At 38.1% G+C, this 27,218-nt stretch overlaps 1 protein-coding gene across 2 annotated transcripts in view; it reads left to right on the top strand.

Annotated features, from left to right (window-relative positions):
• The window catches only part of RGS21 (regulator of G protein signaling 21), a 29,889-nt gene extending 4,839 nt beyond the window's left edge, over positions 1–25,050 (top strand). The window contains exons 2-5 of one of the 2 annotated variants that reach the window (XM_045184544.2): positions 8,762–8,842; positions 13,292–13,353; positions 15,992–16,158; positions 24,068–25,050. In XM_045184544.2, the coding sequence (XP_045040479.1) occupies positions 8,832–8,842; positions 13,292–13,353; positions 15,992–16,158; positions 24,068–24,271 (444 nt within the window). In that variant the 5' untranslated portion in view covers positions 8,762–8,831 and the 3' untranslated portion in view covers positions 24,272–25,050. Of the gene's footprint in view, positions 1–8,761; positions 8,843–13,276; positions 13,354–15,991; positions 16,159–24,067 lie in introns of both variants that reach the window. The other variant, XM_024576169.3, reaches the window with a different exon arrangement.
• Positions 25,051–27,218: the final 2,168 nt, after the last annotated feature.

Genomic DNA, 27,218 nt, shown 5'->3' with positions numbered 1-27,218 from the left:
AAAATGAAGCTTCTGTGTGTGATCACAGAGAACGAGGAAGATGGACATTTCGGGTAGCATGCTGGAGGCAGACAGAAAGTCAGAGTGGAGAAACCTTCAGTCACTGTCACTGGACCACACAGAGGAAGCTGTGTATGCTGCCTTTGCATACAGGTGGTGGGGAGGGGAGTGGGAAGGAAATGCACCTATTTTCATCACACCTGGCCAAGTGAGAACATAATCTCAGATTTACCTGAGAGATGAATCTCATTGCATCAGGGAGAGTGGCCTTGAGAAAGAACTCCAGGTAAACAGGAAACAGAAAGTGAAATGAGTGTCTCGAGCGAGATAAGGAAACTATATTGAATGCTCTGAGAGAGGGAAGAGTCAGAAGTGACTCCTTGATTTTTTTGCTCAGGTCCCTGAGTAGATGACAGAAAAATTGACTGAAGAGCAGCTATGAAAGAAGGAGCCAATGAGATAGAAGGCAAAGGTGATAAGCACGTATGTGCTGTAACTTTGTGGAAATTTTAAGTAGATGTGAAGGGATAAGAAGCTCAGGGGAAGATCTGAATATCATCAGCCTTAAGGTGGTACAGGTAAATTTATTGAAGATTATCCAAATAGTGAATGGAGATAATGCAAACAGAATGCATATTTGGAATAGAAAAAAGTCAAGTGCCAAGCTATAAAAGCGCACAGCCCAGAGATTATTAACCAAGTAATTTATGAAAGAAATGTATAGCCTTATGCTAAGGAATTCATACCAAAAATAAAAAAGCAGCTTGGAAGGAAAAAAAACTGTTAAAAACTAATTTTGTCTCATGTAAATGTTTATATCATGTTTCATTATTCAACCCTAAGAAATACCACATTTGACAAAAGTAAATATATAGCTAAATACAGATAGAAGTGCTATACATCTAATAGATATTAACTATTTCTACAGACATATACATATATTTATCTTCAGTCATAATGTCAAAAAATCAGCATAGTTTTCTTTCCTGTCAAAAAATCAGTGAGTCTTCTGACCAAATATACGTATGTATGTATGTTTACATTGTATAAAGTCCTAGGATGGAGGCAAATTCTACAAGAATGATTTTATAATTATTCTACTTAAATAATTTTCCCAGAAGGACAGTTTTCACTTCGGTTTGATTGTTGATCTACAGTGGGTGTAACTTTCCCCTTGTTTTGGTTTCTCTGGAAAGGAGATCTATTTCACAGAAGGATAAGACATTAGTAGTTGCACTTAACAGGGATTGCATGTTGCACTGCTTGTGAAATTGAACTAAAAGTCAGAAATATAATTTGCTGTTCCCTTTAGAATAGCATGTCCCTTTAGAATTAACTTTCTTCATTGTGAATGTCACATTGGGAAAGTTAAAATAATGATTATGTTACTCTTGGAAATCTGCACATAAAAACCCAAAAGTATTCACAAAGGTGTATATATATATATATATATATCTTTTAACATTTAAAAATCTCCACCCAAAGGAAAAAATAATATTGGCTTCATCCATATTTATGAAACACCACTTATCTCTTCTGAGTTTAATATTGAAGATAATCAATCTGAAGCTGAAATGAAATAACAGGAAACTGATGTTTCTAAGAGTAGACCAGGGGGAAAAGGCTTCTTAAGCTATTAAAAAACTATTTCCCAAGAGAATAAGAAGACAAGTTATGAACCAGGAGAAAATACTTGCAAGAGACACATTTGATAAAGGATTGTGATATAAAATATACAAAGAACTCTTGAAAGTCAATTAAAAAAAAACCCTGGCTAATAAATAGGCCAAAGATCTTAAAGGACAAAGAAGATATGCAGATGGAAGCAAGCACATGAAAAAAGGTTCCACATCATATGCCCCCAGGTAAATGAAAATTAAAACAACGAGCTCCCACTATACACCTCTTAGAATGGCCAAAATCCAAAACACTGACAACACCAAGTGTTGGTGAGGATGTGGAGCATCAGGGACTCTTAGAGTGGAAGGTTTTATGCCGCATGCTGTGAAATGCCAAGACTCTGTTCCTCAGACAAGAACAGGACCAGGAGCAGTGCTGTAGTAGGACAGGGTGACAGATGAGCCTGCCGTCCTACCAGCTGGAGCTTATGGACAGGAGGGACCTTTGGACAATGCCAAAGGCTTCTAAGAAGAGGCGATTTTTAAGCCATGTTTTTGGCAGTGTCTAGAAGACAAAAAATCAGTAGAGAATTCCAAGTTAAAAAAAAAAAATTCCATGAACTAGAGTGGTGAGAGAGTAGAGGCAGTTTATCCAAAGGAAAAAAAAAACATCTGTGTTTTAGAATAATAGTTTATATACTATCATGCTAAGGATTCTGGATGTTCTAGCTAAGCAATGGGAAACCAATGAAGATTTTTGTTGTTGATGAGCCTGAGAAAGTTATGCTCATTGTCATCGTATCTAGGTTACCAACTTTGTGTAATACCCTTCTGTGTAAAACACATGGTCTCAAAATCGATTGATTGAAAATTAATGTATGTATGACATTCCTGAATTTCCTGTAGCTCGTGTATAAGTCACGTCCAAGTGCTCCTGACCACATGATTAAAAGGCTCAAATAGTCAAAGAATAATAAATTCCATGGAAGATATCACCACTGTCTGATTCCCGGCAGCACAGAAACTTGATGACTTCCTGCCTTCTTTGTAAGGCTGAAAAGAGAGTTCTTCCAGCAATAATCTACAAATTAAGACATGCTCATTCGGCTTGTCAGAAAATGTAATGATTGAATGTCCCTAACTGTCTAGCCAGATATTTTACTAATAACTTGCTGAAAAGAGTGAATAGATTTCCACCTTCTTCCTCTATTCTATAAAAATTAATTTCACAACTGTAAAGTTAAATATATATGTACCGTTATTTAGTATGTATATTTTTCATATATTTTTGAAAGCAGAATTATTATGCAAGGGCAAATATCTCACTATAGTGAAAAGAAATGAAAATAATCTTGCCATGTGTTGAGGAAGAAAGGTGATTGGCCTTGTGAAAATGTCTTATTCCTTTTTCATTCTGGATAACTAATGAGTAGGGAAAAACAGGTTATCCCTTGTTGAAATTTGGATCTGAATAACAGAATTAAATAAACTTGCATTTGTATCATGACTTGTATAATTGATTATAGTGATACATAATACAATAAGGAAGACTTTGCCTTATACAATAGTAAAGAATATTGTATGATATGCTTGAAATGTATATGGATACAACAGAAAAATTCAATTTGGACACATATATCCAGGCTTTGCGTTTCCCCCTTTTTATTAGGTGTGAGTGCTCTGAAACATGAGAAGGACTTTAGCATTTTCTAATTGTACATTTTAAAAAGCTACAATGTACAGAGAATCATTTTCTTAAAAATGTCAAAATTCTACTATCCAGACAGTGGTATTTATTTATTCTCTACCAAAAGGTCTTGAATATTCTGTTGGGCCCCAAAAAGTGAACAAACTACTTTTTAGCCAAAGATGTACTAGATTTCAATTGAAATATTCTTTTAAAAACTGTTACTTGGCATAATTAATATCTCCATGACGACTGCCCTGCCTTACACATTTTTGCATTGACTCCTGAATGCTTCACCACCTACTGAAAAGAAAGGGAAGGTTAGCTCAGGAGAAAAGTCAAATAGATGCTGTTTGTAAAAGACGACAATACAGATATTTGAAACAAGGGGGAGAAAAGTCAATTAAATGGTTATTGATCTCTATGTTGTCAACATACTCAGCTATAGTAAAGGAAAATTATGAGGAGTCAATTAATAACAGATATTATAAAAACTATGAGATTATAACATAGAGTTGAATATTCTTTACCAAAAAAGAGAGAGTAGCTGATCTTTCAATTTGGATGATATGTTTAGATTTATTCATTTTTATCATGCTATTCAAACTTAATTCTAATTACTCTAGGTCTATGGATGCACTGAAATGCAACATGATATTTAACATTGAAAAGTAAGAAAGGGCGTTTTTCAGAACGTCCTTTGTATCATCAGAAAGCTTGTTAAACTTCTATTTCACTTGGCTGAAGCAGATGCTTCTTCAACTATGAGTGACTTGGAATTCTAAAATAACACATAGAAAGTGCACTTAGGATGTACAGTCCTGAGATGTGACTAGCAAGTAATGTGACCGATTTGCCAACAGGCACACCCAGAACTAAACACCGAAGTGAGCATTTCAGTTCTAAGCAGCCGCTTTGGGAGATGAGACACATTTCAGCGGTGCTCCCATTGCTCAAAACATTTCAAACTTCTTTTTCAGAATGCTCACAGGAATAATTTATGAACCACACCAGGCTTAGTCTCATTGCTTTATAAATTACATCCATCTCATAACTTGAGGCAAAGCAGAATTGAAAAATATTATAAAAGGAAACAAATTTTAAATTATTTAGTCCCAAAATAACTGCTTTGATAAGCCCATTATATAAATCAAGAAAGACACTGTAAAAATAATAACAGTAAAAGAATCATCCTCCCTTCCCCTTATAATTTGAATAAGAACATAATATGAACTAATAATCATGCAACTTTGCTGGGAGCAGTCCCTCATGCAATCTCATCGGTCTTATCTTCCCAGAGACCACCTTGGCAGATGCCACGGGGTTTTAACTCTCCTCATTCTCTTCAACCTCTCTTAGGCACGTGACAGTCTCCATCACCTCTCCTTTCTGCCCAATGCTGTGAACAGTGTCCTTAGAGGAAACCCACACCCTCTATGACTGAGTCTCCTCCAACTTACTGTGCTGTCTTCCTTCCAGTTCATGTTGTGTTCTGCATACCAAAGTCCCTACAGTCTTTAAATATTTCTTGAATAAGTAAATAGTTATGTGTTTGGTTCTCTGCCCTATATTTCTTTCTAGTGCTCTTTACTTGATTAAATTAAATCTCGCAGGGTTCTACTATAGCCGCTACTCAAATACCAGGTCCCACCACTCGACCTTGCCCTGCCCCCAATCCTTTTTAGCACTGCTGCCTTAAGCAAGTTATTTACCATCTCTGAGTCTTAGTTTCCTCATACGTACAATGGGAACAAAAAATATTGTAACATGAAAGCATGACCTTTCATAGAAGCATGACCAGGGAGATCATGCTGAGGAAGTTTCTGGTACATTTTAAGGGTCCAGTTATTTTAACTATTTTTGTTTTTCCCTTCAAATGCTTCATGCTATCTTTACATGGGTGTCATTCAAATTAATTCAACATATGTTTTTAAATAGGACATTGTCTAGAACTTCCATCGAGTGTTAAATTGTCATTTAAATTATGTAAGCACAAGACTTAAATTATTTTTATTGGATTTACAGGGGTGACATTGGTTAATAAAGTTTTCTAGGTTTCAGGTGTAGACCTCTATAACACATTGTCTGCACATTGTATGGTGTGTTCACCACCCCAATCAGGTCCCCTTCCATCACCACTGATCCCCTCTTTACCCTCTTCCACCTCCCACCACCCCCTTTTCCTCTGGCAATCACCATACTGTTGTCTGTCTGTGAGGTTTTGTGGGCTTTTGCTTAATCCCTTCACCTTTTTCACCCCGCCCCCTATCAGCTCCCCTCTAACAACCGTCATCTGCTCTCTGTATCTATGAGCTTGCTTCTAGTTTCTTTGTTAGATCATTTTATTCATTCAATCCCACATATAAGTGAGATCATATGGTATTTGTCATTCTCTGACTGGCTTATTTCTCTTAGCATAATGCTTTCAAGGTCTAATTCTTACATAATTATTCTTCTCCTGCCTTCAGTAGTGAAGTGTAGGCAGCAACAGTTTTCTTAGGCTATTAGGGAGACTTCATCCGGATGAACCTCATCTGTATTGTCTTCAAGTAAACTGTTGAAATACTGCAGCCTCTGCAGGCTGGGAAAGCTAATCAAACTGTCTAGTACACATGTCTCTTATCTCTAAACTAGATTTTTCCTGTTCACTTCCCCAAACCAGCTTTTCTTCTGTTATAATTACAACCACTGGCAGAAATGCCATCTGCAGGCTACCAGGTCTGAACTCTGTCCTGTGACCCTCTCTGTCCTATCCGTCTACACAGGCACCACATGGCTGGCGTGTGCTTTTCCATCTGGTGCCATTGACCCTGCCCGAACCCTTGTCCTCTCCTGCTCGGACTACCATACTATAGTCTACCTCTCCCCCCATGCTGCCTTTATTCTCACAGTCTTCCCATTCATTCCACAACAACCTCATTGTGTTAATTTTCCAAAGTTATCAATTTCATACTGTCTTATTGAAGTTCTGTATTCCTATACCACCTATCACAATTTCTTAAACAATGCAAACACTCAAAATAAAATTGTAGAATGAATCTCGTAGCCTTGCGTGAGGGTGCATTGTCCACAGAGTCTCACACTACATCTTAGCTACGGTTCGGCGACATACGATGCTCTGGCTGGGTATATTTCCATTTAGTCTCACAGTAACCCATGGGAAAGGTACTATCTCCATGTCGGTAGTAAAGAGGCCCACAGAGGTCAAGGCTACTGTGCATCAGAAAGGGTCCACACCTACAGACCACCTCATAGCTCTCGTTGTGAAGTTTTATTCTACCCTTACCTTCTTTTAAGCAGGACTTTAAAGAGTGGAGTTCCTTGGATGTCTTAGTTTTCTACTACTGCTGTAACAAACTATCACAAAGAGTGCTTCAGAATATGACAATTTTTCTGTCTTAGAGTATAGAAGGGCAGACGTCTAGAGTCAGCCCCGCCAGCTGAAAGTCAAGATGGCGGCAAGGCCAGTTGCTTCCCGAGGCTCTGAGGGGAGAATGTTTCTCTGCCTTTTCAGCATCTAGAGGCTCCTGCATTTCTTGACTCTTGCTCTGTTCTCACAGATCCTGTTGCTGACTTTGGCCCTTTTGCCCCTTGTTGTAAGAAGCCTTGTTGTAATTGCACTGGGCTCATCTGGGTAATCTGGGATTATCAATAAACCCACGTCACCCCATTGAAGAACATCTTCACAAGTTCCAGACATTGTAAGACATGGGCATCTCGATGTATTATAGAACTGTACCCGAAAACCTATGTAATTTTGTTAACCAATGTCACCCCCATACATTCAATGAAAAGTAATCATCACACATGAAAAAGACCTGGGCATCTCTGGGAGCCATGCTTAGCCTATCAGACCAGGCCTGAGCTCTGACCAAGGGCACGCACCCCTGGGACTCTGCGTCGGCTGTACCTAGGTGCCCCAACAACACTTACACACGGCCACATTTTGTCAAGGTGTACTGCACACAGGAAAGAGTCATTCAGCCTAAGGAGACAGCTCCTTTACTCACCACTCACTTATTATGAACCTTCGTGTTAACATAAATTGAAGCCAATTCTTAGCTTTCCTGCAAAATTAAAAGCAGGAAAGGACCGGGACGTGCACGTCGGATGAGGCCCACGTGCTGTGCAGGAACTGTGAGAAGGTGCACATTGGCAATGGCGCTGAACTCCACATAGAAATTTCGGGGTTTGTTTTAAAGTTTTTATGTAAAATAAGCCTACTCCTGGCTCATCTTTCTTATGGACTTCAAATTTTTTGTTTTAAATCAAGAGCATCTTTAAATTTTAATAGTTTTTTTTCCCAAAAGTTCACGCATATGTCATCCAGTTGGGGCTTCATTATCCCCCTCAGCAAAGCAAAGTCTAAATCGATTTAATGATTCAGTTCTTGCCTATCATAAGAACATTACTTAACGGTGCTTGAATTAACAAAATGGATTGAGCTAATTGTTGATATCCTTTCTTAATGATACACTAGCTTTTCAGGTCATCCCTTCTCCTCCCAACAGTCTCCTTAGCCCAGGGCCCCTTGCAGACCAGACGAGGACGCTCTGGTATTTCTTACACCCACTTAAACTGGGAAGTTTCCACACTCAGTCAGGGAAGAAGCAGATTTCTACTGTCTTCTGACTCCTTTCTTTTTTCCAAATTCATCAATCAGGAGTGTTTGATTCACATTAATGGTCATTAATATACACTGGTAGAATTTCGTTCCCAAAGAGCGTTGTTACATTAAGATAAAAGCTTGATAAAGCATGGGGTTATGTGTACACAGTTTTGACCACAAATAAAAACACCAATACATGACCTTGGTTTTGATAAATGTATTCAAGCATTATTACCTTAAACATCAGCATTTCATAAAGAAATATTGGCATAAATGCCATGAGATTCATGGCTAAAAGAAATAGAAAAATACATGTTATTAAACTGTAAAAAGTGCATAAGTTTCAAAAAGAGTATAATGCCTTGTGCTAGAGCATTTTGATCCTTGAATAAAATTGTAAAAATACTTAAGCATATATGGTTGTTTAAGATAACTGTATTAAAAGTACAGTCTTCTTCAGACTTTTTTGAAAATCAAAGAACAAAGGAAGACAAAGTAATCTTTTGACAGATTAAAGACCTGAAGGTGAATATTACACTTTATATTTTTTTTTCTGAATTGATTTAACCTCAAGTGAACAATAGTTGTCTTGTAAATGGATGTATACGAGCTTTAGAAACCAAACTTTCAAGTGGAATTTATCTCAGGAATGCCAAAGACTGGGAGAAATGTCACCTTTATTCAAAGAGTCATTTGTTACTTAGAAGTGTGAGTGTTTTGACCAGAGAAAAGTTAACAACAAAATGAAAGAAGCTGAGCATGGTGTGATTTAAAGAATGCCGATTTGTAACCAGGGGAGATGTATCTACATACTAATTGTGATGTTCCCTCTTGGCACGCCCGCAGCTTGCAGATCGGTCAGCAAGACAGACCTGGCCCCACCGTGACAGTGTGACAGTCGGAGGGACGGAGAAAGATGCCGGTGAAGTGAGTTGCTGCTTAAAGCTATTTTTATCTCAGAAGATGTGCAAATGAAACACTTGACTCCTCGTTACTCTCGATGTTTTGTTTCCTTCATTTATGATGAATATGCTAATTTTTGTCTTCCTTCCTGATCTATTGTTTTCTCCTTTCTCTATTGATCTCTTCTTCATTTCCAAAACATGTCAACCACTCGCTTGCTTTGGCAGTTCATTTTTATACTCGCTAAGATAAAGACAGGTTATAGAGTGGAATAAACCACTGAGCTCTCTTTCTGTGAAGCTTTCCAAAATATTAAATGTTAGAGCTAGAGACATAAGATATATATATGATCCTTGCAAACACTGTTCATTATTGCAATGTTTATGTGCAAATTTGAGAACGGATATTAAATGCTGGGTGAGGAGGCAGCTGTCACTTCCTGGAGCACATGGGTTCCTTGCTTGAATTTCCCATTCTCCAGCACACTGCTAATTGAGTGTGAACAGCTAAGTTGCTGGAGTCCACATTTTTTAATGCAATACAACTGGTTCTAGCTGGCACAATTAGCGAGATAACTGGTAGGCTTTCATGCAGTTCCCATCTGGCCTGGCTCCTCTCTGGACACAGAATATGGGGATGGCTGGCCTTGATGTCACTGACTTAATGAAGGAGACAGAGTGGGAATCAGCCAAAACCCCATGAAATACAAAGTACGATTTTGGCTCCAGATACACAGGGAATTTTCATGGAAATCAAACACACACACACACAGAGCTACTCTGATTATGCACCACATTTACGCAGGAAATACACACGCAATGAGAAGGGCCAGACAAAAGCTCTGTCAAAGTTACAACAAAAATTCAAATAAAAGGAAGAAAGAGGGAAAGGACATTGTCCTCTTAAAGTAACACATGCCCAGTAAAACTTAGCCAAGTCAGTACACTGTTAAATCAGCCACTCCCTTCCCCCACCCTAATTTTAATTCAATGAATTCCTTTTATTTACATAGTTGATTTTTTTTAATTGAAGAGATATTTCTCACTTCCATCTAACATAAGAAATGTCCTATTTTCATCTGATAGTTTATAAGAATTAAGAATCTCTTTAGAAAAATTTTTGAGTAGCCAACTACTGTAAATTAACTATCATGCAGAGAAAATACACGTAGGAGGTACAATAAAACTCTATCGCAGAAAAAAACATTCTCAAAGTAGTATTACAAATGTTCCAAAACCTGAACGAAGCACGCATGCGCCGACACATCCACTCCAGGCAGAACGGTAAAAGGAGCCTGCACTGCAAACCCATACCCCGCTGGAAGTCTAACTGCTCGCCAACGCACGCGAGGTACTGCGCCAGGTACTAGCATCCCCGAGTGTCTTCCCTCAGGGGCAACATGGCATTAAAGCAGACTCTGTCATTTTCAAGGTTAAATGAGGTGAAATACATGGCACGCTTTGCACAAGTACAAACTGAAAATGCTCAATATGTGGCCGTGCATTTTAGTGGGGTTACACTGTTTTTTGACTTAGACAGATTTGGCAATAATTGCTCTTCCACAGAATTCTAAGCATACCATCACCCCAAAATAAAGATCAAATCAGCATTATTCCTTAGAATAGATGCATTTTGCCTAACTTCTGAAAAGTAAATAATATATTACCACCAACCCTTTTAACAGAGGTAGTCAAAATTGAACCTTCCGACTGAAACTTGATGTTCATTAGAAAATAGTGATCTGGGGGCATTGCAAGCATTATCACACACCAGCAGGGGTATCTATTCAGAGTCAAAGGGCAGCACTTCCCTTTATAACAATAGTCTAGTATCTCTAATTCTATCATCTATAAAATTCCATAGCTGTAGGCGATCTGTAATATTTTAGTGAATCTTCCTAACTCAAAACATAAGGACTTTCCCTTTGTCCCTGGCTCTATACCATCTCCCAGGCTTTGCTTTCTTTGGTTCCTACTGTTTCCTACATTAATAAAGACAGTAAGAATAGCTACCACCTATTTGAACACTCCCATTCCAAAAAGACTCCTTAACAGCCAATGAGCTCTTCACTGACTATTTCTTTTGCTTTGGGCTTAAGCGAAACTGGTCTCTCCCTGACAGACATGACTGGCCCTGATGCCTTCCAGAATGGATGTTGTCCATTTCCTCCAGCTTCACGACCTCTGGCTTCAGAGCGAGGTCTGCGTCTGTCCCCCACCCCCCCCCACCCCGCCAGTGATGTTTCCACGTCATTTCTCCTCTTCTCTTGCCCGGAACACACTTTGAAGCTATAGTGGGTCAGCTACACCTGTCAATAACCTTCCTGCCACCATCATCAATCAGCATCTCGAAAGCAGTCGCACTGTTTTCACTGAAGGACTCCATACCTGCCACTCCTGGGGGCTTGGTCATTCATCCAGTATTTGATTATAAGTTTAACAGATATTTCTTAGACCAGGCACACTGATCTTGGTGCTGGGAAATAACAGCATTGTTTCTGGTCACCAGAGAATGCATATACTAGCGTCAGAGTATACACTCACCCTTGAATGAGGCTGCCTAGATTCTCTTTCTCAGAGAATCTTTGTCTTTGACAGCTGGTCCTCATTCGAAGTCGGTGTGCAGTGTGGCCAGGCTTGGAATGAAAACTTCTCTTTGCCCTAGTCATGAACATATATTCCTCGGGAGCTTTTAACCTGAATGCCCTGCTAACCACCAAATTTCAGTCTACAAATAGAGACGACATTTTTAAACATGTGCATCTTATTTAAGTGACTATATGACAGTTTAGCCCTTTTAGATAGGATTCCTACAAGACCTCATATTTGAGTCATAGGATTTATAACATAAGCATATGAGAGTAACAGGATTTGCGGTGCGCGAAAACTCTCCAGGGTAAAACTAAACCTGGAGTTGGGTCCCCTTTTCCATTTATGAAAGATGAACACTGAACAACTCAAATGATCTGAAACACCCATTGGAATTAAACCACTATTTCAAAATGGCTTCACAGAAAAGCTTGTGTCCCCAAGATTTAGAAAATCAAGAAAGGAAAGTCAGCTTCCCACCGATGGGGAAGGAAATATGAGATGAAAATGGAAGTGATGAAAGACAGCAACTGGTCATACAGCCCTTTGACCTGTCTTCTCTGAGAACACCCGCATTACCTGAAAATCTGGCTGCAACCCCCACAGCAGAAGGGAGCACAGCCAATACCAACACCGATGATAAAGCCACAGCATACTACAGGAAGTAACTGAGCATAAGAGCTTGGAGGTGCTTCACACCAGCATATCTAAGATTAGCCACCTAGAAGTGCAAATGTAAAATTTTGTAAGAATGACTCTAAGTATAAGACTCTATTTTATTATCAATCATTTTAATAGAAACCTTAAATTAACCATCCCTTTCCATAACTAAGTCATTTGCACATCATAGCTACCTAATCCAAGATTGATCTATCTATCTATCTATCTATTTATCTATCTATCTATTTTGCTTAGCAGCTGCTTTGTATGGATGGTGCTTATTTCACCAGGATATATTTTGTTAAGAAGAATGATTCATGATATCTTTGCCATCTCAAAAGTTTGTATCTTAAACCTGATTTATTATTTCTACATCACATCCCCAAAAGTACACCTTCTTCAGAAGGCTTGAGTCTATAAATTTTTTGACTGCTTTGCAGAAGATACGACTCTGTCCTGACAGATTTCTGAATTTAAATGAGTCGGTGCAGAACTAGGGGTCTAACTAGAAGGGAAACTAAAGGTCGCCTCTCAGTGGGGGTAAAGACTTCCCCAAAATACATAAATAAACATTTTCAAGATCATTACATATTACCAATGCTTATTTTAAATGTTTTTAAACTTTTTGGAGATACATAATTATGAAGCAGATAATTTCATCTATTGTGAAAACTTGGAAAATAGTTCATACATCACAATGTTATCGTGATCACTTTTCAGGGACAGGACAGAAAAATGCCTCATAAATTAGCAATTAACATATTTATAGTTGAGAAGAAATGTACTATGCTTCACAGAACCACAAGCAGCATCTCTTGTGCCTTTATTACAATTCAAGAATTTGCACATATTATTAGCGTGTCAGCTAGATTCCTAAATAACTTGCTGATGTCAAATCACGTCCTACTTCATGTTGAACTGCTGTCCACTGTGGAAAAACATTATCCAGGGTGGAGCCAAAGTAGGTTTACAGTTGTTTGTGTGGGAAATAACACACTAATTAGTAAATACTAATATGAGATAAAACCTGTGTTTCACATCTTCAGAACCATAAGCCTACCTCTGCCCACCCCGTATGATTCTGGTTGATCTTTTGCAGTCTGATTAGTGGTGCAAAGCTCACTTAAATGATGTGATTCAACAAATACACCTAACTCAAATATCAATAGATTACAGAAGAGAAAGATCACAATGCTATTGTCAAGGGCAGATGTTGTTTCTACAGGTCACCAACAGCAGAAGCAGTGGCGTGGTCTGAAAACATGGACACTGTTTTAACCAACCAAGGTAAGAACCAAGTAAGAACAGGTCCTGAAACTGAAAGACATATTTTATAGTATGACTTCGATCAATATTTGAAGTACAAGACTCTCCACAGTCACACCAATGTACACAGGCCTAAAGTCTAAATGGAGTTAGGTTGGGCCAAACATAAAACAAGGTTATAGAAACTCCAAACATTAAAAGAAAGCAAGTGAGGAATTTGTCATTTCCTTAGACTCATTACCATTTACTGTGCATAACTATTATTTTAGTTACAAGTTGAAAGAAATACACAAACTACTGAAAGGTTGAAAAATTTAAAAAATCACTTGTTTCTCATGTCTGGTAGGCCAAAATAAAGCTTATAAAGTACTTATTTCAAATGAGCTATTCTTAATTTTAGCAAATGCAAAACCCTATTTTAAAGTATATGTATGTTAATATCCATGAGTTGATACGTATTTATATTATATATGATGGCTCAATAAAGTAATATTGGCCAATTACAAATAAAATATCACAGAGGATGCAAAAGGTCACTGGAACTTCTCATGATAAATCATTCTGCTTTGCAGCAGTTCCATCTCAAAGGGGGGCGGAGTGGAAATGACACCATAGAGACATATACAGAACATGCTTAAAATGTTATATTGTTTGAACTAATCAAATGTCATTTCCATTTTAAATTCACAAAGTAAACAGCAGAATTTTAGAAAAGTTTACCACATAATAAAGCTGAATAAATTCTTCGTGGCTATTTATTCTTATATAGAGTTATACTGAATTAGATGAAATTATACTCTGATTTTCTCACCTATAAATAACTAATCTTCTTCTAAAGCATAGACATAAAATAATTCACCTTAGTCCTAGAATTCAACTAAGGTCAGATAAGAAAGACCTCGTGAATGTGGAATTGCATTTTTGCAAGTTTTGAATGGCATTTCTCCCCCCCCCCCTTAAATATATAACCAGTGGGACAGATTGGGTTAGCTGAGAGCAAGAGGTCCCTCAGCGGGTTGACTTTGCTGGGTCCAGAGCAAGGGGCTGCATCATAGCACAGAAAGCCACGGTGGCTTTGAGACCAGGGCTGAGCCTCCATAGGCACCTCTCCTGGGACTGATAATTCATGCCCACACAGTGCAGAAAAGGCATAGATTCATCCAAACGGCTGTGTGATTCTTGTATTTTGTACCACCAGAGAAAGAGCTTACATGTCTTTAATGCTCTTGACAATTCAAAGACTCACCAGATCATCTAATTGTTCTGTTGAGGTGAGGGACACGCCTTGTGTGCACTAGGCACCACACTGGAGTAAGTTTCACCAACGATTCCTAATCCTTTCTTGTGTCAGCACCATAGGATCTAACCAATAGGCGTTCCACCCTGCAGAGCGTGCCTCAGATGATCAGACTTTAATTGTATGCAGCAAACCCATCATGGAATACCAAATTCACTGCACATCTTTGGAACATTCAAATTGTATGTACAGAATAGAGGAACAGTTCAATAACTAGTTGTCCAAGACAGCAATAACTAGCTGCAGTTTTGGCTGTTTACTCTGTTCCATGGTGTCCTAAGATGATAACAATTGTGAGTTCATTGGAACCGTAAGATGGGAAAAACCAGAAATTGCTTTTTGATGTCTAACTTCCCATTTTCCTGGGATGTACCTAGATAATCCTCATTGGGGAAAAAGCTTCATATGCCTCCATAAATCAAAAATATTCTTTCAGTATTATTAAAGTATATTTTATCCTCTATATAAAACATATTTTATCATAACTTCTGTTTAGAACCCTCAAATTCATCCTTGTTTGGACCAACTCATAGGAAATTTTAATTAAGGGCTATTAATAGGATTTTTATAACCTAAATCTGTGTCACAAAAGCTTCTTAGATACAATGTTACATTCCAGAAGCATGCAGCTAATTGCATCGTTGTAGTGCTCACTACTAATGATATCCACACTCTCCAATATTTCTACTGAGAATTTTAATTGGTACCCAATAACCTTTTGCAATGACTTGTTATTTCAACTTTATTTTTTAAAACAATTTTAAAATTTGTTTAATCTATTTTAATCCACACAACATCATAGAATGGGGAGAAGCTTTCACAGCACATATCTTGACAATTACTTTCCACATTTAGAGATTAGAGTTGGCCAGGCCCTCCTCCTCTGCTTTAATAAACCCAAAGCAACACAATCTACCTTTGCAGCATCATCCTGTGTTTTCTCAATGACTAATAACAACCAAGATATCCCTACGCTAAATCAGTCCCACCATTAACTTGGCCTGGGCCCAGTGCCAGGGTACAAAAAGCAGAGTCATCCACGGGCTTTTCTATGAAGTAACTCACATTAAGACTTCCCCCTAAACACAACTCCTACACTTCTCATATTTGAACAGGAAAAATACAGGTTTTCTTTGTTAATGGAGCCAATTGTAGAGTTAAAGATACAATATTTTATGTTATGATGACTGATTCAAATAAGGCTCTTCATGTTAAAAATTAAAACAAATAAATGTTACATTTAGAGGGGTGATAAATATTTGCCACTGAATACTCAACAGATGCTCACACTATACAATGTACTTACTTTGGTCAAATTCCTGAGCTATGTGGCATACAACATTTTTCTTATATGTTTTATAGCTGCTCTAGATGCTTTTCGAGCATTTCTAAAATCAGAATTTAGTGAAGAAAATGTGGAGTTCTGGCTTGCCTGTGAAGACTTCAAGAAAACAGAAAGTGCGGAAAAAATTGCTTCCAAAGCCAAGATAATTTATTCTGAATTCATTGAGGCCGATGCCCCTAAAGAGGTGAGTAAAATATTCCAACATCATGAATATTCATCTCTTAGCAAATCTGCTCCCAATTAAAAGACACTAAATCCATCTAAAGGGAAATCAAATTGCCACGATGCATTCAAATAGAAAATGTCTGTAAACTCTGATAGAAGTTCTGAAGAGGATCCGCGGTCCTTCACTGATTCAGCAAGTATTTCTCAGTCCTGCTTCTGTTTTCTTAGCACAGCATCCAGGCCCTAGAGAAATAGCGTCTACTGTCTATCTCTGATTAAACAGCTCTGAAGTCAACCCTACAGAAATGCGACTTAAATCGGGCTCTTGGATTTCAAGGTCACTTTTGTTTTTCCTTTTCGAAAACACGGAAGGCAATGTGGAATCGAATTTTGGAATAAAACATTTTTTAATTAAAAATATTATGTGGGGGAGAAAAAACAACTCCTAACCAACATTATAAATTCTTCATTTTTAATATCTTGGAGGTTCCCCAGTATGGCAGGTGAAAACGTCTTATCTTCCAAAAGGTTTTGTTGACCTGCATGTCTTTGATGGGAAACATGAGACAAAGGTGGGAAGCACTGGCTCCAGGGATCAGGGCCCATCCTTGCTGCTTTAGGACCAGAAAAATGGAAGAACAGTCTTAGAAAGGAGTCTCAGATGACATTGATAACAGCCCCCCAAAGGTGCTATGTGTAACACCACATTTTTATTTTATTTAATCTCCAGAACTAAAACCACGATCATCTCTACATGCCCCTTTAATATTTAACTTGAAAGATTACGTATTTATAGTGTAAAACCGCTTTGATTCCTCACTGAACATACTTTAACGCATGAGTAGCAAACGGAGACTTATCCTAGACCATGAGTTCAAGTCATCTCTCCAGAGGCTCAATGCCAATATTGTTGTGAGTGACAGTTATCATATTTTCTGACCTAAAATTAGGACTCACTGTGTAATATGAGTCGTCGTACTTACGGGGGGGGGGGGGGGAGATGAAATGCAAACACTTTCAGGAACATCTAGGCCATAAACTTGCCCTATCAGTGGTTCAAGTTTTAGATGGCCATTAATTACCATAGCACATAATGGCCTAGCACGACATGCCAGAAATATGAACCACTGGAGCACTGCCTGGAATTTGCAGGGTGAAAAGGAAAGAAACTCACCTCCTGTGGATCTATTTCAACATTCATTTCCCAGTCACCATCTAAAGAATCAATAAATAATTCTAAAAACCTTGCAATATAGTATATAAGATTTATCAAGTTGATTAATGTGTCATTCCCTAAAAGGCTTTGAAATCAACTCTACAGACACTCTATTTATAGTGACATTGGTTTGAAAACCAGATTTTTTTCTCTTTTTTATGAATCCGTCTAATTAACAGTGATTGTTTTAGAATAACATTCTCAAACATTATGTAGACTAAATAAAATACAACGAAATCTATAGCTGCTTTTCAGGTAATAGATTATATTGTCTTCTTAAAGTGCCTAAAGTGTTAATATTAAATATAACAAAATTAATTGAAAATAAAGAAGTGTGTATGTGTATATATGTGTGTGTGTGTATACACACACACACATACACATTCAAAATAGTCATTATCTTTTCTATTATTTGCCATTAACTGTTTCCAATTTAAATTACTAAAGGGCATTTGCCTCTTATATTATACATCGATTGCAGGCATCAAAGTATTTCTCTACAGTCCATCAATTACATGTTAACTATAGTACAACCATTAGTATGCTGATTCATTGAACAGATTTTTTAAGTGGCTGTTCCCACAATGAAGTAACAGAGTAGAATGAGAGATTGACCTATATATAATAAAACCAGCCAATACATACTAAGCAAAACCACATTTTGTTATTAGCACAGTGGGAAAGTGATTAAATCTATCTGGAGAGCTAAGAGATGGATTTATGGAGTGGCTCACATTTGAAAAGGTATGTCAGTTAAAATAAGGAATGTTCATCACACAAGTAAATAAAGAAGAATATCTCAGCCGGGGGTCATGGCGGTATAGCAGGGAGATACGACGTTTTCTCGTGTTTCCCAGAAATTATAAGCATTTTGATATTGCTTCCATGAGGAGGGTGTATGAAGCTCCATAGGTAGCAGTGAAGATAAGGAAGGGTGTGAAGTATTCTCTATTTATCTAGTAGGCAGATTTAACAAGGCAAGGTAACATATTTGATGTGGAGGGTAGAAAATATGATTTTCATAAGTAGAAAATAAGTTCAACAATGAGATTCCTATGAGAATAGTCTCCATTTTTCTATATTCATTTATAGTCATGTAGCTGACTCTTACAAATAATCAAAATTATAAACAATTTCCTTGATAGAAATACCTAAAGAACAATGACAAGGTCATGTTATCAAGATGTCTATTACATCCCATTTATTTCCTTTTTAACTCCTTGTGTCTTTATTTCTTCATCTATAAAACTGCTAGCATGGCTTAACAATCTTTAATTGATCTGGTCAGACCATTCACAACTGGACTGTACTAAACTTACTAAATGACCCTTGTCTACAAGCTGACATCACTATGGCCCTCAGGCTCCTGTTCAAATGGGCACAGAGTGAACATAAATGAATATTGAACACTCAGGCCTCTACGAGATGAGGATACCTGCAGCTGGACTTGGTGCCCTCTCCCTTACCGTGAGACCTCCTCTCTGGTTTCTACACTAACAGAGAGTTAGTGTGAGGCAGGAAAGCCTAAAGTTTGGTGATACCTAGACCTGCAGTCAAATCCTGCAACCTTGTGGCAAGCTACTTCTCTCTGAGCCTCAGTGTCCTCATATAAAAGTACATTAATTTTTTTTAAAAGCATGTAATAACCCCACAGAAGACATGAGAATGATGAATGAAATCACGTGTTTGCCTCATGCAGAATGATTTTAAACAAATGTTAAGCCCTTTATTTCTTTAAACAAGTCACTGGCAGTGCCACTGAATCAACCTGAAAACAACCGTTATCTAATTTCTAAGAACGTTTGAAGAACAAGGAACTCTAAAAGACTCGAAAAATGTATATATAAGAACACATTACAAAAGCATGTTAAAATATAAAAATCACTAGCTTCAGACAAAAAGAGCTACTCATTAAATGGATTGTACATAGATAGTTTCAGAAGAAAATATTGCAGGAAAAATATAGGTGAGGGCCAGGTATTTTGACTAAGTGATTTGAATATTATTAGACATGAAATATATTTTTAAACAGTATCTACATTGCACACAAGAGGGACTTGTGAATGACAAAGAAAAATATTATTAAACTTGTATTTATATTATCCCTTCAATTTGGACCACTAATTCTATAAAATTCAAAAATGTAAAAGATAACATTATTTGGTTTTAAGAAAATATAAACATCCAAAAACACTTAAAATATTTTTATGTTAAGCTGAGCCACTAACATGTTTTAAATCATTGTTTCCTCATATTGAAAAAACGTGACTAAAGAGAAAATCGTCCAGGCTGATTGTTCTTCTGTGGGGTTAGCACACGTCGGAACGATCACACCACAGTGTAACGTGGTGTCTAAATTCAACTTCTTATTATCACCAATCTGGGAACAAAGACATTGGCAGTCCAAAAATAGTTAATTCTTAAATGTATTTGCTAAATGCACTTACTAGTGCGAGGACTCCCTCAGTCATGTAACGAAGAAGAAACTGTAGTCATAAAGGAGCAGATTGCTCACTAGGTCTGCACAGGACACTTCTTTGAGATCTGAATTGGGCTTTTGCATTTATTTTTAATGCCGTGTAATATTATTTCCTGAATCGCACTTCATTTCACATCAGTGAATGCTTACTCTGTGCCTCCTGTTCACCTCCTCACGAGATAAAGCCCCTCCCATGGGCGGGAAGCTCCAGGAGATGGATGATAAACATACACCACAGTGGACTGCATGACTGAGGTTGCTCAGTAAGGAAATGAAAGAAAATAAAACAGGTCGAAACTGTAGTTTGTCTCAAAAGAAACATTCAATCAAGTTGGATTAAAAAATAGAATTCATGGAGCTAGGGAAAAATAGCTAAGGATCAAGTGTAAAAAAAATAATGGATGAAATTGTTTGCATTATACCTGGAAGAATATGATTGAGTAGTAGTGAGACATCATGTTCAGATAAAGTCTTTATTTTAAATGAGGTTAGTTTTAAACTGAGTCTTGAGGGACTACATAAAATTACTGGTAGAAGGAAGCCCATGAAAATGAGCATCTAAAGGCATTTCCTGATATTACTGTATTTCCAGTTTTGCATTCTCCACTTTATATTCACATTTCATTTTTCTTTGCATTTTAGGTGCCACTTTCCTAGTTTTAGTGTTAATGTTATTTTAAGTCTCAGTCTTACCCCACAGTTTGCTGCTTGTCAACAGTACCCACCACCGAAAGAATCATGCCCCAATATAACGTTTGCTTTTTTAAATCAACTTCCTAAGCTTTGGTACACTAACCCATAGTGAAGTGTTCATTGTGTATGTCAAGCACAGTGCTGGCGCAGCTGAGAACAAAGACAGCCAGGATCCCTGAGTAGACACAGCTAACCCTGTTGGCAGGAGACTCCAGTTAAAAAATAACTACAATAAACTCCAATGACTGCCGTGATAGGGAAATGCAGGTGATGTGGTGGACAAGATGGGAGGAGGGAAGGGCAGAGGAGAAGAGAAAGAAGAGTCAAGCAAAGGACCAGCCAGTACCTAAAGGTTGGTCCGGGGGAAGAAGTTGTGTGTCAGAGAGCAAACGGAGTCAAGAAAGCAGGGAAAAATCTGTGAGCAACATCCACACAGTACATGGACCACCTCCCTCAAGCACCACGTTCACCATCTCAGGGAGCTATTACCATCACCCTCACTGTACACGTGAAAAGTGAACTGAGCCTTAGAGATGAAATGATGAGCCGGAAAGTCATTAGGACACATGGATCGGGAGGAGGGAGGTGTACAGCCCAGGCTGTTGGGTTTCTGATTCCTGCCTCTGATCCGCTACTTACGTTAAATGTTCGTGATGCAGCCTGCGAACCTTGATGTTGTAGCTAAGGGCAACAACATCATGTGATCTTGTCACATGGTGTCCATCTTCCTTCTGTCAGAAGCCCTTATTTCTGTTCTCATATTCTAATTTGTACAAGGCCTGAAACTATGAAGCCCAGATTCAGATATGGCAGAAATATTTCTCCTAATTATTTGCAGTATCACTTTGACCCCCGGAAAAACTGATTGCTGCATTTCAACTCAAAAACAAAATACTCAGGTGCTTTTTCAAATATCCACACGGCCTGGTGCCACTTGACTTAGTCGTGGACGAGCGTGTTGGGCTGGGGGAGGGACCCAGTTAACCTCACTCCCTTTCAGCTTCTCTAGGAGGCTTTTGCTTATGGACATCTATTTTTAGTCCCTATACATTGTGGTGTCATACACGATGATTGCGTATGTTAGGGTCTCTTTTATTTCTCTTGCCCGGTAGAGGGTGTTAGTACTGCATGTCATTTATTTCTGTCTCTAACATCATCAACAACAAAAGGATACAGTCCTGTGCATGGACGGAATTCTAGATGTTACAAAGCTTGCCATTCTCAACTTTAAAGCCACCCTTGAGAATATATTCCAAGATACATGTTCGCCTTTAATGATGCCAAAAATGAAGTAAGACTAGAGGTGTTAGTGGTGATTAAATAGAATTATGTCACCACGGTGTGATTATAGGTAGCTTTAATTTGAATACTGATTTTTAAGCTCTGCTGTGAATGAGGCTAACAGGCTGCCTGGCCCATTTCAGTAGGGGGTTTTACATATGCAGGCACACACCCTTTGATTAATGAAGCTCCTGTAACACTATACCTTCTAAATAAGGAAGGCTACCTAATTTTGAATTGAAAACTTTTTTATTCAAATTATGTAAAAATACATAAAGTACAGTTTAGGGTCATATAGGAAAGCCAAAAGGAACACAAATGTGTTCTCCCTGCAAAAATAATCTGTTGACAGCCAAAAGAATTTAAAACCACTGGACTTTGGCATGCGTTATTTGCAGTTAACAAAAGCATATGAGGATTAAAAATACCCTGGATCTTTACAACAAAATAGGTTTTCAACCACGACCACAAGCAACAGTCAGAAGGCAGGCATTTTCGTGTGAAGGGTGGCTGTCAGCGTCTGCTGTATCAAGGCCTCTGCAACAGCGACAAGATTTAAAAGCCTCTAAATGGTTGTGATAACACTCAGCCACACTTCCATAAAAATCACAACCCCACATCTTGTGTGCTGAGATTGGCAGTGTGGAGTCTCGCAATCTAAGATAGTGTGTGACCTTTTGAAAAATAAAGTATTAGAATATTTTATTTCTCAGAGTCTTTGAAACTAAAGAGCATTCATGCAAACAGGATGCAAGTGCTTATTCATATCAGTAAATAATATCGATATGACTCTGTTTCTCTCGTCAATGGATAAACTGTCCAGCCCATATGAGTTTGAGATGCTCAGCAAAATCTAAGCTGCTGTGTGACTTTCAACAGCTCAGGGCTTCCTTAAGGTCAGGCAGGTGGGAAGTCTGCCTCTCTGAAGGTCACCTCCTAGTGATACCCCGCCTACCTTGTATTCCCAGCTCAGCATCACCTCTGTCTAGTCTTTGAGATAGAAATGTACCCATGCATCATCTGGTAGAAGCCAACCAAAAATCAAATTTGAGATGAGTACAGTTAGAGGTGAAGTTTGCAGACATGCCCCAAAAGTAATTCTAGTAAAGGAACTTATGTGTCAGAATATATATTAGGACTAATATTATTTATGTTTTCCTGATAGTGAAATTTCAGAAAAGTCAGGAAGAAAAGACACAGCACTTTCGTTAGCCCATCCTGAAACTTCACTTACACTGACTTCTCAGGAGCATTTAGCAAAATTGATCACTCTCTTAGTTGAAACACTGTCTTCAACTGGCTTCTGGTATTTCGTTTCATCTCCTCTCACAGACGGCTCTTGAACCATTTCGTTTGCTATTGCAGCTCACAGCCCAACACCCACTACAGTGAGGGAGGCTGTCCTCGTTTGTCTCCTGCTCACACTCTCTCCTGGGACCTCTTCCAGCCCCACAGCTTTAAAGGGCATCTCAAAGTTCGCAAATTCAAATCTCAGTCCTGATTTGCTGCCTAAAACTCAATTCTGCTTCTCAGCATGTATCCTGGGATTTGTGCAGAGTTGGACAAGTCTCGCTGCAAGGAGGTCCGGGGCATTTTGCACGCTGGCAAGAGGGTGGTGTGTCCGATACGAGACATCTCTCTTATACCTTGCTGGGGGGGCTGTGACGGTCAGGAGACAAGGATACACGCACAAACACATACACGTACATATATGTGTATGTATATTCAGTGGAAGGCACAGGGGTTGGTGTAGAGGGGGATGTTATTTGGTTCATTTTGCCAAAAAGAAAAAATACACATTAGAATTAAAAGCAACACAGTGGAACCAGCATGGGGAGGTGTGGAGAATGGGAACGGGCTGGTGGGAGCCATCCTAGTAAATTCCGGTTATTGTTCCACGTCTGGAAGGTACACTTTAGGGATTAAGATCACAGCACTAGGGGGAGGGGAAGGGGGTGGGAAAAGAAATTTAAAATCATACAGTATTTTGTTTGCCTTTCACTTTGCCACTTTTTTAATAACCTCAAAGTCAGGTTTCACCTGTGTTCTCTGTCAACACCAAACCTCTCAACCTGGGGGGGGTGGGGAAGCACACCAAGCACGTGTTCTGCATCAGACAATGAATGCGTGACCTGTCCGCTGTTTTGTATCACATGATCTTCAGGCTTAGGGACAAATTCAAATAAGTGTATCTGCCATCTGCATAAGTCATAGTTTTTAATTAAACTAATCTAATGATATGCAATCTTATTTCCACAGATTAACATTGACTTCAGTACCAGGGAACACATTTCAAAGAATATTGCAGAACCAACTCTCAAATGTTTTGATGAAGCTCAGAATTTAATCTACAGTCTCATGGCCAAGGATTCTTTCCCTCGATTTCTGAAGTCAGATATGTACAAGAAACTGGTAAATGGCAAACAGGTGGGAAATCATAAAAAATGGCTCCCTTTCTTGTAAGGAAGGTATATGACAAATGCATGATCAGGTCATAATTTGGGGGAAAACAAGTGATTGGACAAAACATCTCTTAATCCCACACATCAAGGCAAAACTGTTTTCCATATAAAGCACAATGTAAGTTTTTTAGGGTTCAGAGAACTTTTTTTACTCCCATGGAAAAATAATATTTTAACTATGAAGCCCAAATTGCTAAGTCATTTGTTTAGAATGTTTTCATTTTAGCAGGTAGTTAAAAGTCTTCTACTAGGGGAGTTCGAAGGGATTTTGTAGAGATGTAATACACTCAAACCACAAGTGGGATGCTCGTGACATTATAAAGTCAGGGAATTATATGTCTTCATGTGACCAAGTGGAGACTGGTTAGCATTATAAACATGATTTTAAATACCCTTTGCATTATTCAAAACCTCACTTCTATTAAAAAAAAGAAAGAAAAAAAGAAATTCTGAACCAAACACATTGAGTGGATTAAACTTTTTCTTTTCAATCGGGATCTGCTGGATAATGATGTGGTGGTTATCTAAACTGCTATGGCTCACCGATTAAAAAGAAAAATTGCAATAATATAACAGCATTGATCAAGCTTTGTCAAAATATATCACTTGGTTTAATTCAGTGGCATCGCATAACCATGTAGGGAAAAGGCTTTGAGGGTGGAAAGACTGATTTTCTTAGCTTGACAGGAATATAAAGAAAAGAGAAGGAATAAGGAACATGGACAAGTTCTTACACGATGAACCGCATGGCAGTGGTTGTCCCATAAAATAAAAATTATTGCAACACTATGTACTCAAGTAAGCATGGAATTAAGGATCTATTCACTCATTCAGCAGTGGAATTTATTTATAAAACTCAAAGAAATTATAAAATCCATTTATTTTGAGTAATTCCCAGTTTCTTTCTGTATATACAGGTCCTGTGATAAGTATGAATAATGTCATGTCAATATGAGAAGCTATAGATATTCAATGTATTGTCTGTCTTTTGATTTTACTTGCACAGATTTATTTACCTTTGGCAATATCTCTATTTTGCAGACTATATGAACATAAAAAAAAACAAAGGAAAAATAATGCCTTATTTTATGTTTCTACAATGATTTATTTGATAGCCAAAATTTTGTCTCCCTTTTGTCATCAAAACTAAACATTTAAACACATGCAAATGGAATATTCCCTGTACACTTGCAAAATTTTTTAAATGAATGCATAATGCAAACTGATCGTGAAGTATTCAGTGCACCCTGTGGAGCACCTATTGGAAAATAGCTACATGCTTCCCAACATTTAATCTGAAGGCTCCAAACTTAATGTAATCTCTATTTAAATAGGAAACTTAAAAATTATTCCCAAAGATGCAAAAGACTTTGGAAGATAGACGGGCACTTATAAATCAAAATCACATACTTCCTTTCATAAATTAAAAACAATGGGAAGTTGGTTATTCCCTAAGGTCACCCAGCTGGCAAATGGCAGAGCTGGTTAAGAAGTGTTTTTCCCACGGTGCCAGCTGCTTGTGCCCACAGCAGAACGGGGGGGTCCTCCCCACCTAGAACTGCACCGAGGCCTGGAATCCGAATGCCCACCACTCCTCGCATGCCCAGGCCTCGGTCCTTCCACTGACTACTCAGATTGCCCTTTTGCAGCCAGTTTGCAACTTTCTCCTTGTTATCACAGTATCACTTCACAGGGCATGCTTGATTCTCCGGGATCTCCTAGTCGTGCCCAGGAAGCCCCAAGTCAAACATGTGTGGCCTCAAGCAGGAGGGCGGCAGTGGGGGAAAACAGAGTGGGCGTCAAATGTTTGCTGAGAAAGCAGTGGCGCCTGGCTTCCCGCAGATCCCAACCCAGGAGCCGCGAAAGCAATACTTTGTTCTCACCCCCTCCACGCATCCTCCATCCCAAGCTACCACGACAGGTTTTCTGACTTAACAGGACAGGAGAGAGAACAACTGCAGGTTTGGGGAATAAAACCAGTTTTAAGTGTTGGGAATATCTGGTAGTGAGAACTTCCAGTAAAATATCAAATGGATGTCATTCACATGCGATTCTATTTCTGTCTCTTTTGCTTTGTAACTTACTTTATTTTATCATCTACCATTGATGACTATTTTATGGATGGGATTTTTAAATAAAAAGGATTAATTTGCAAAAATGAATAAGAACATTAACATTCCTGGTAAAGCATTTAAATATTTCATGATTCTGTAATGCCATTTTCTGAAAATATTTGCATTAGCTTTAAGAAATGAAGTGCTTACATTAAAACCAAAGCTATGCAGTGAAAGGGTCATAAAATTACAAGACACTGACATATATATGACCTCCAGATGACAAGAGAGTTTCCCCAAGCACAGTGCTTTCCATTTTCTGACAGTTCATATAGAATATATTTTTAAACAATTTATAATTTCCCTTCATTAGATCAGACCTAAAACAATTAAATGTGTTCCTAAAAGAATCTTGGCTTCTTTAACAATCCACTGTAGAGCTATGATCCATGAATTTGTCTACAATTCTTTTAAATTTATTGGAATATCAACTCGTGATGATTCATCACTAATGAGTACAGATTTCTATAAGTTTATGCCAATACAGTTTCTTACATTTGCCTAGAAAGTCTCTATTTTGGTCTCAACATATAATCAACAAAAATTTTTTACTTATATTGTAAAAATCTAAAATTTTTAGGGCATTACTAACATGGGCTAGTGTCAACTTTACTTTCCCCCAACTTTTTTAGTCTGCCTATACATAAAACTCATTCTACTCATCTTCACTGGCTTACTTTTCTCCACAGTTTTCTAATTTGTCTTGGAGCAACTATGTGTATGGTTAGTATTGCTGATGAGAGTATAAGTTGATATAATAAAAGCAGAGGAAAATGTTTTCTATGTCCTTTCCAATATCCTTTTTAACAAGCTTAGTATCACCTTGGCTTTTGA

The sequence above is a fragment of the Desmodus rotundus genome, chromosome 10 (genome assembly GCF_022682495.2).
Source record: "Desmodus rotundus isolate HL8 chromosome 10, HLdesRot8A.1, whole genome shotgun sequence".
Taxonomy (NCBI): domain Eukaryota; kingdom Metazoa; phylum Chordata; class Mammalia; order Chiroptera; family Phyllostomidae; genus Desmodus; species Desmodus rotundus.
Note: the sequence above shows the minus strand (reverse complement) of the source record. Positions and strands in the feature narration are given on the sequence as shown.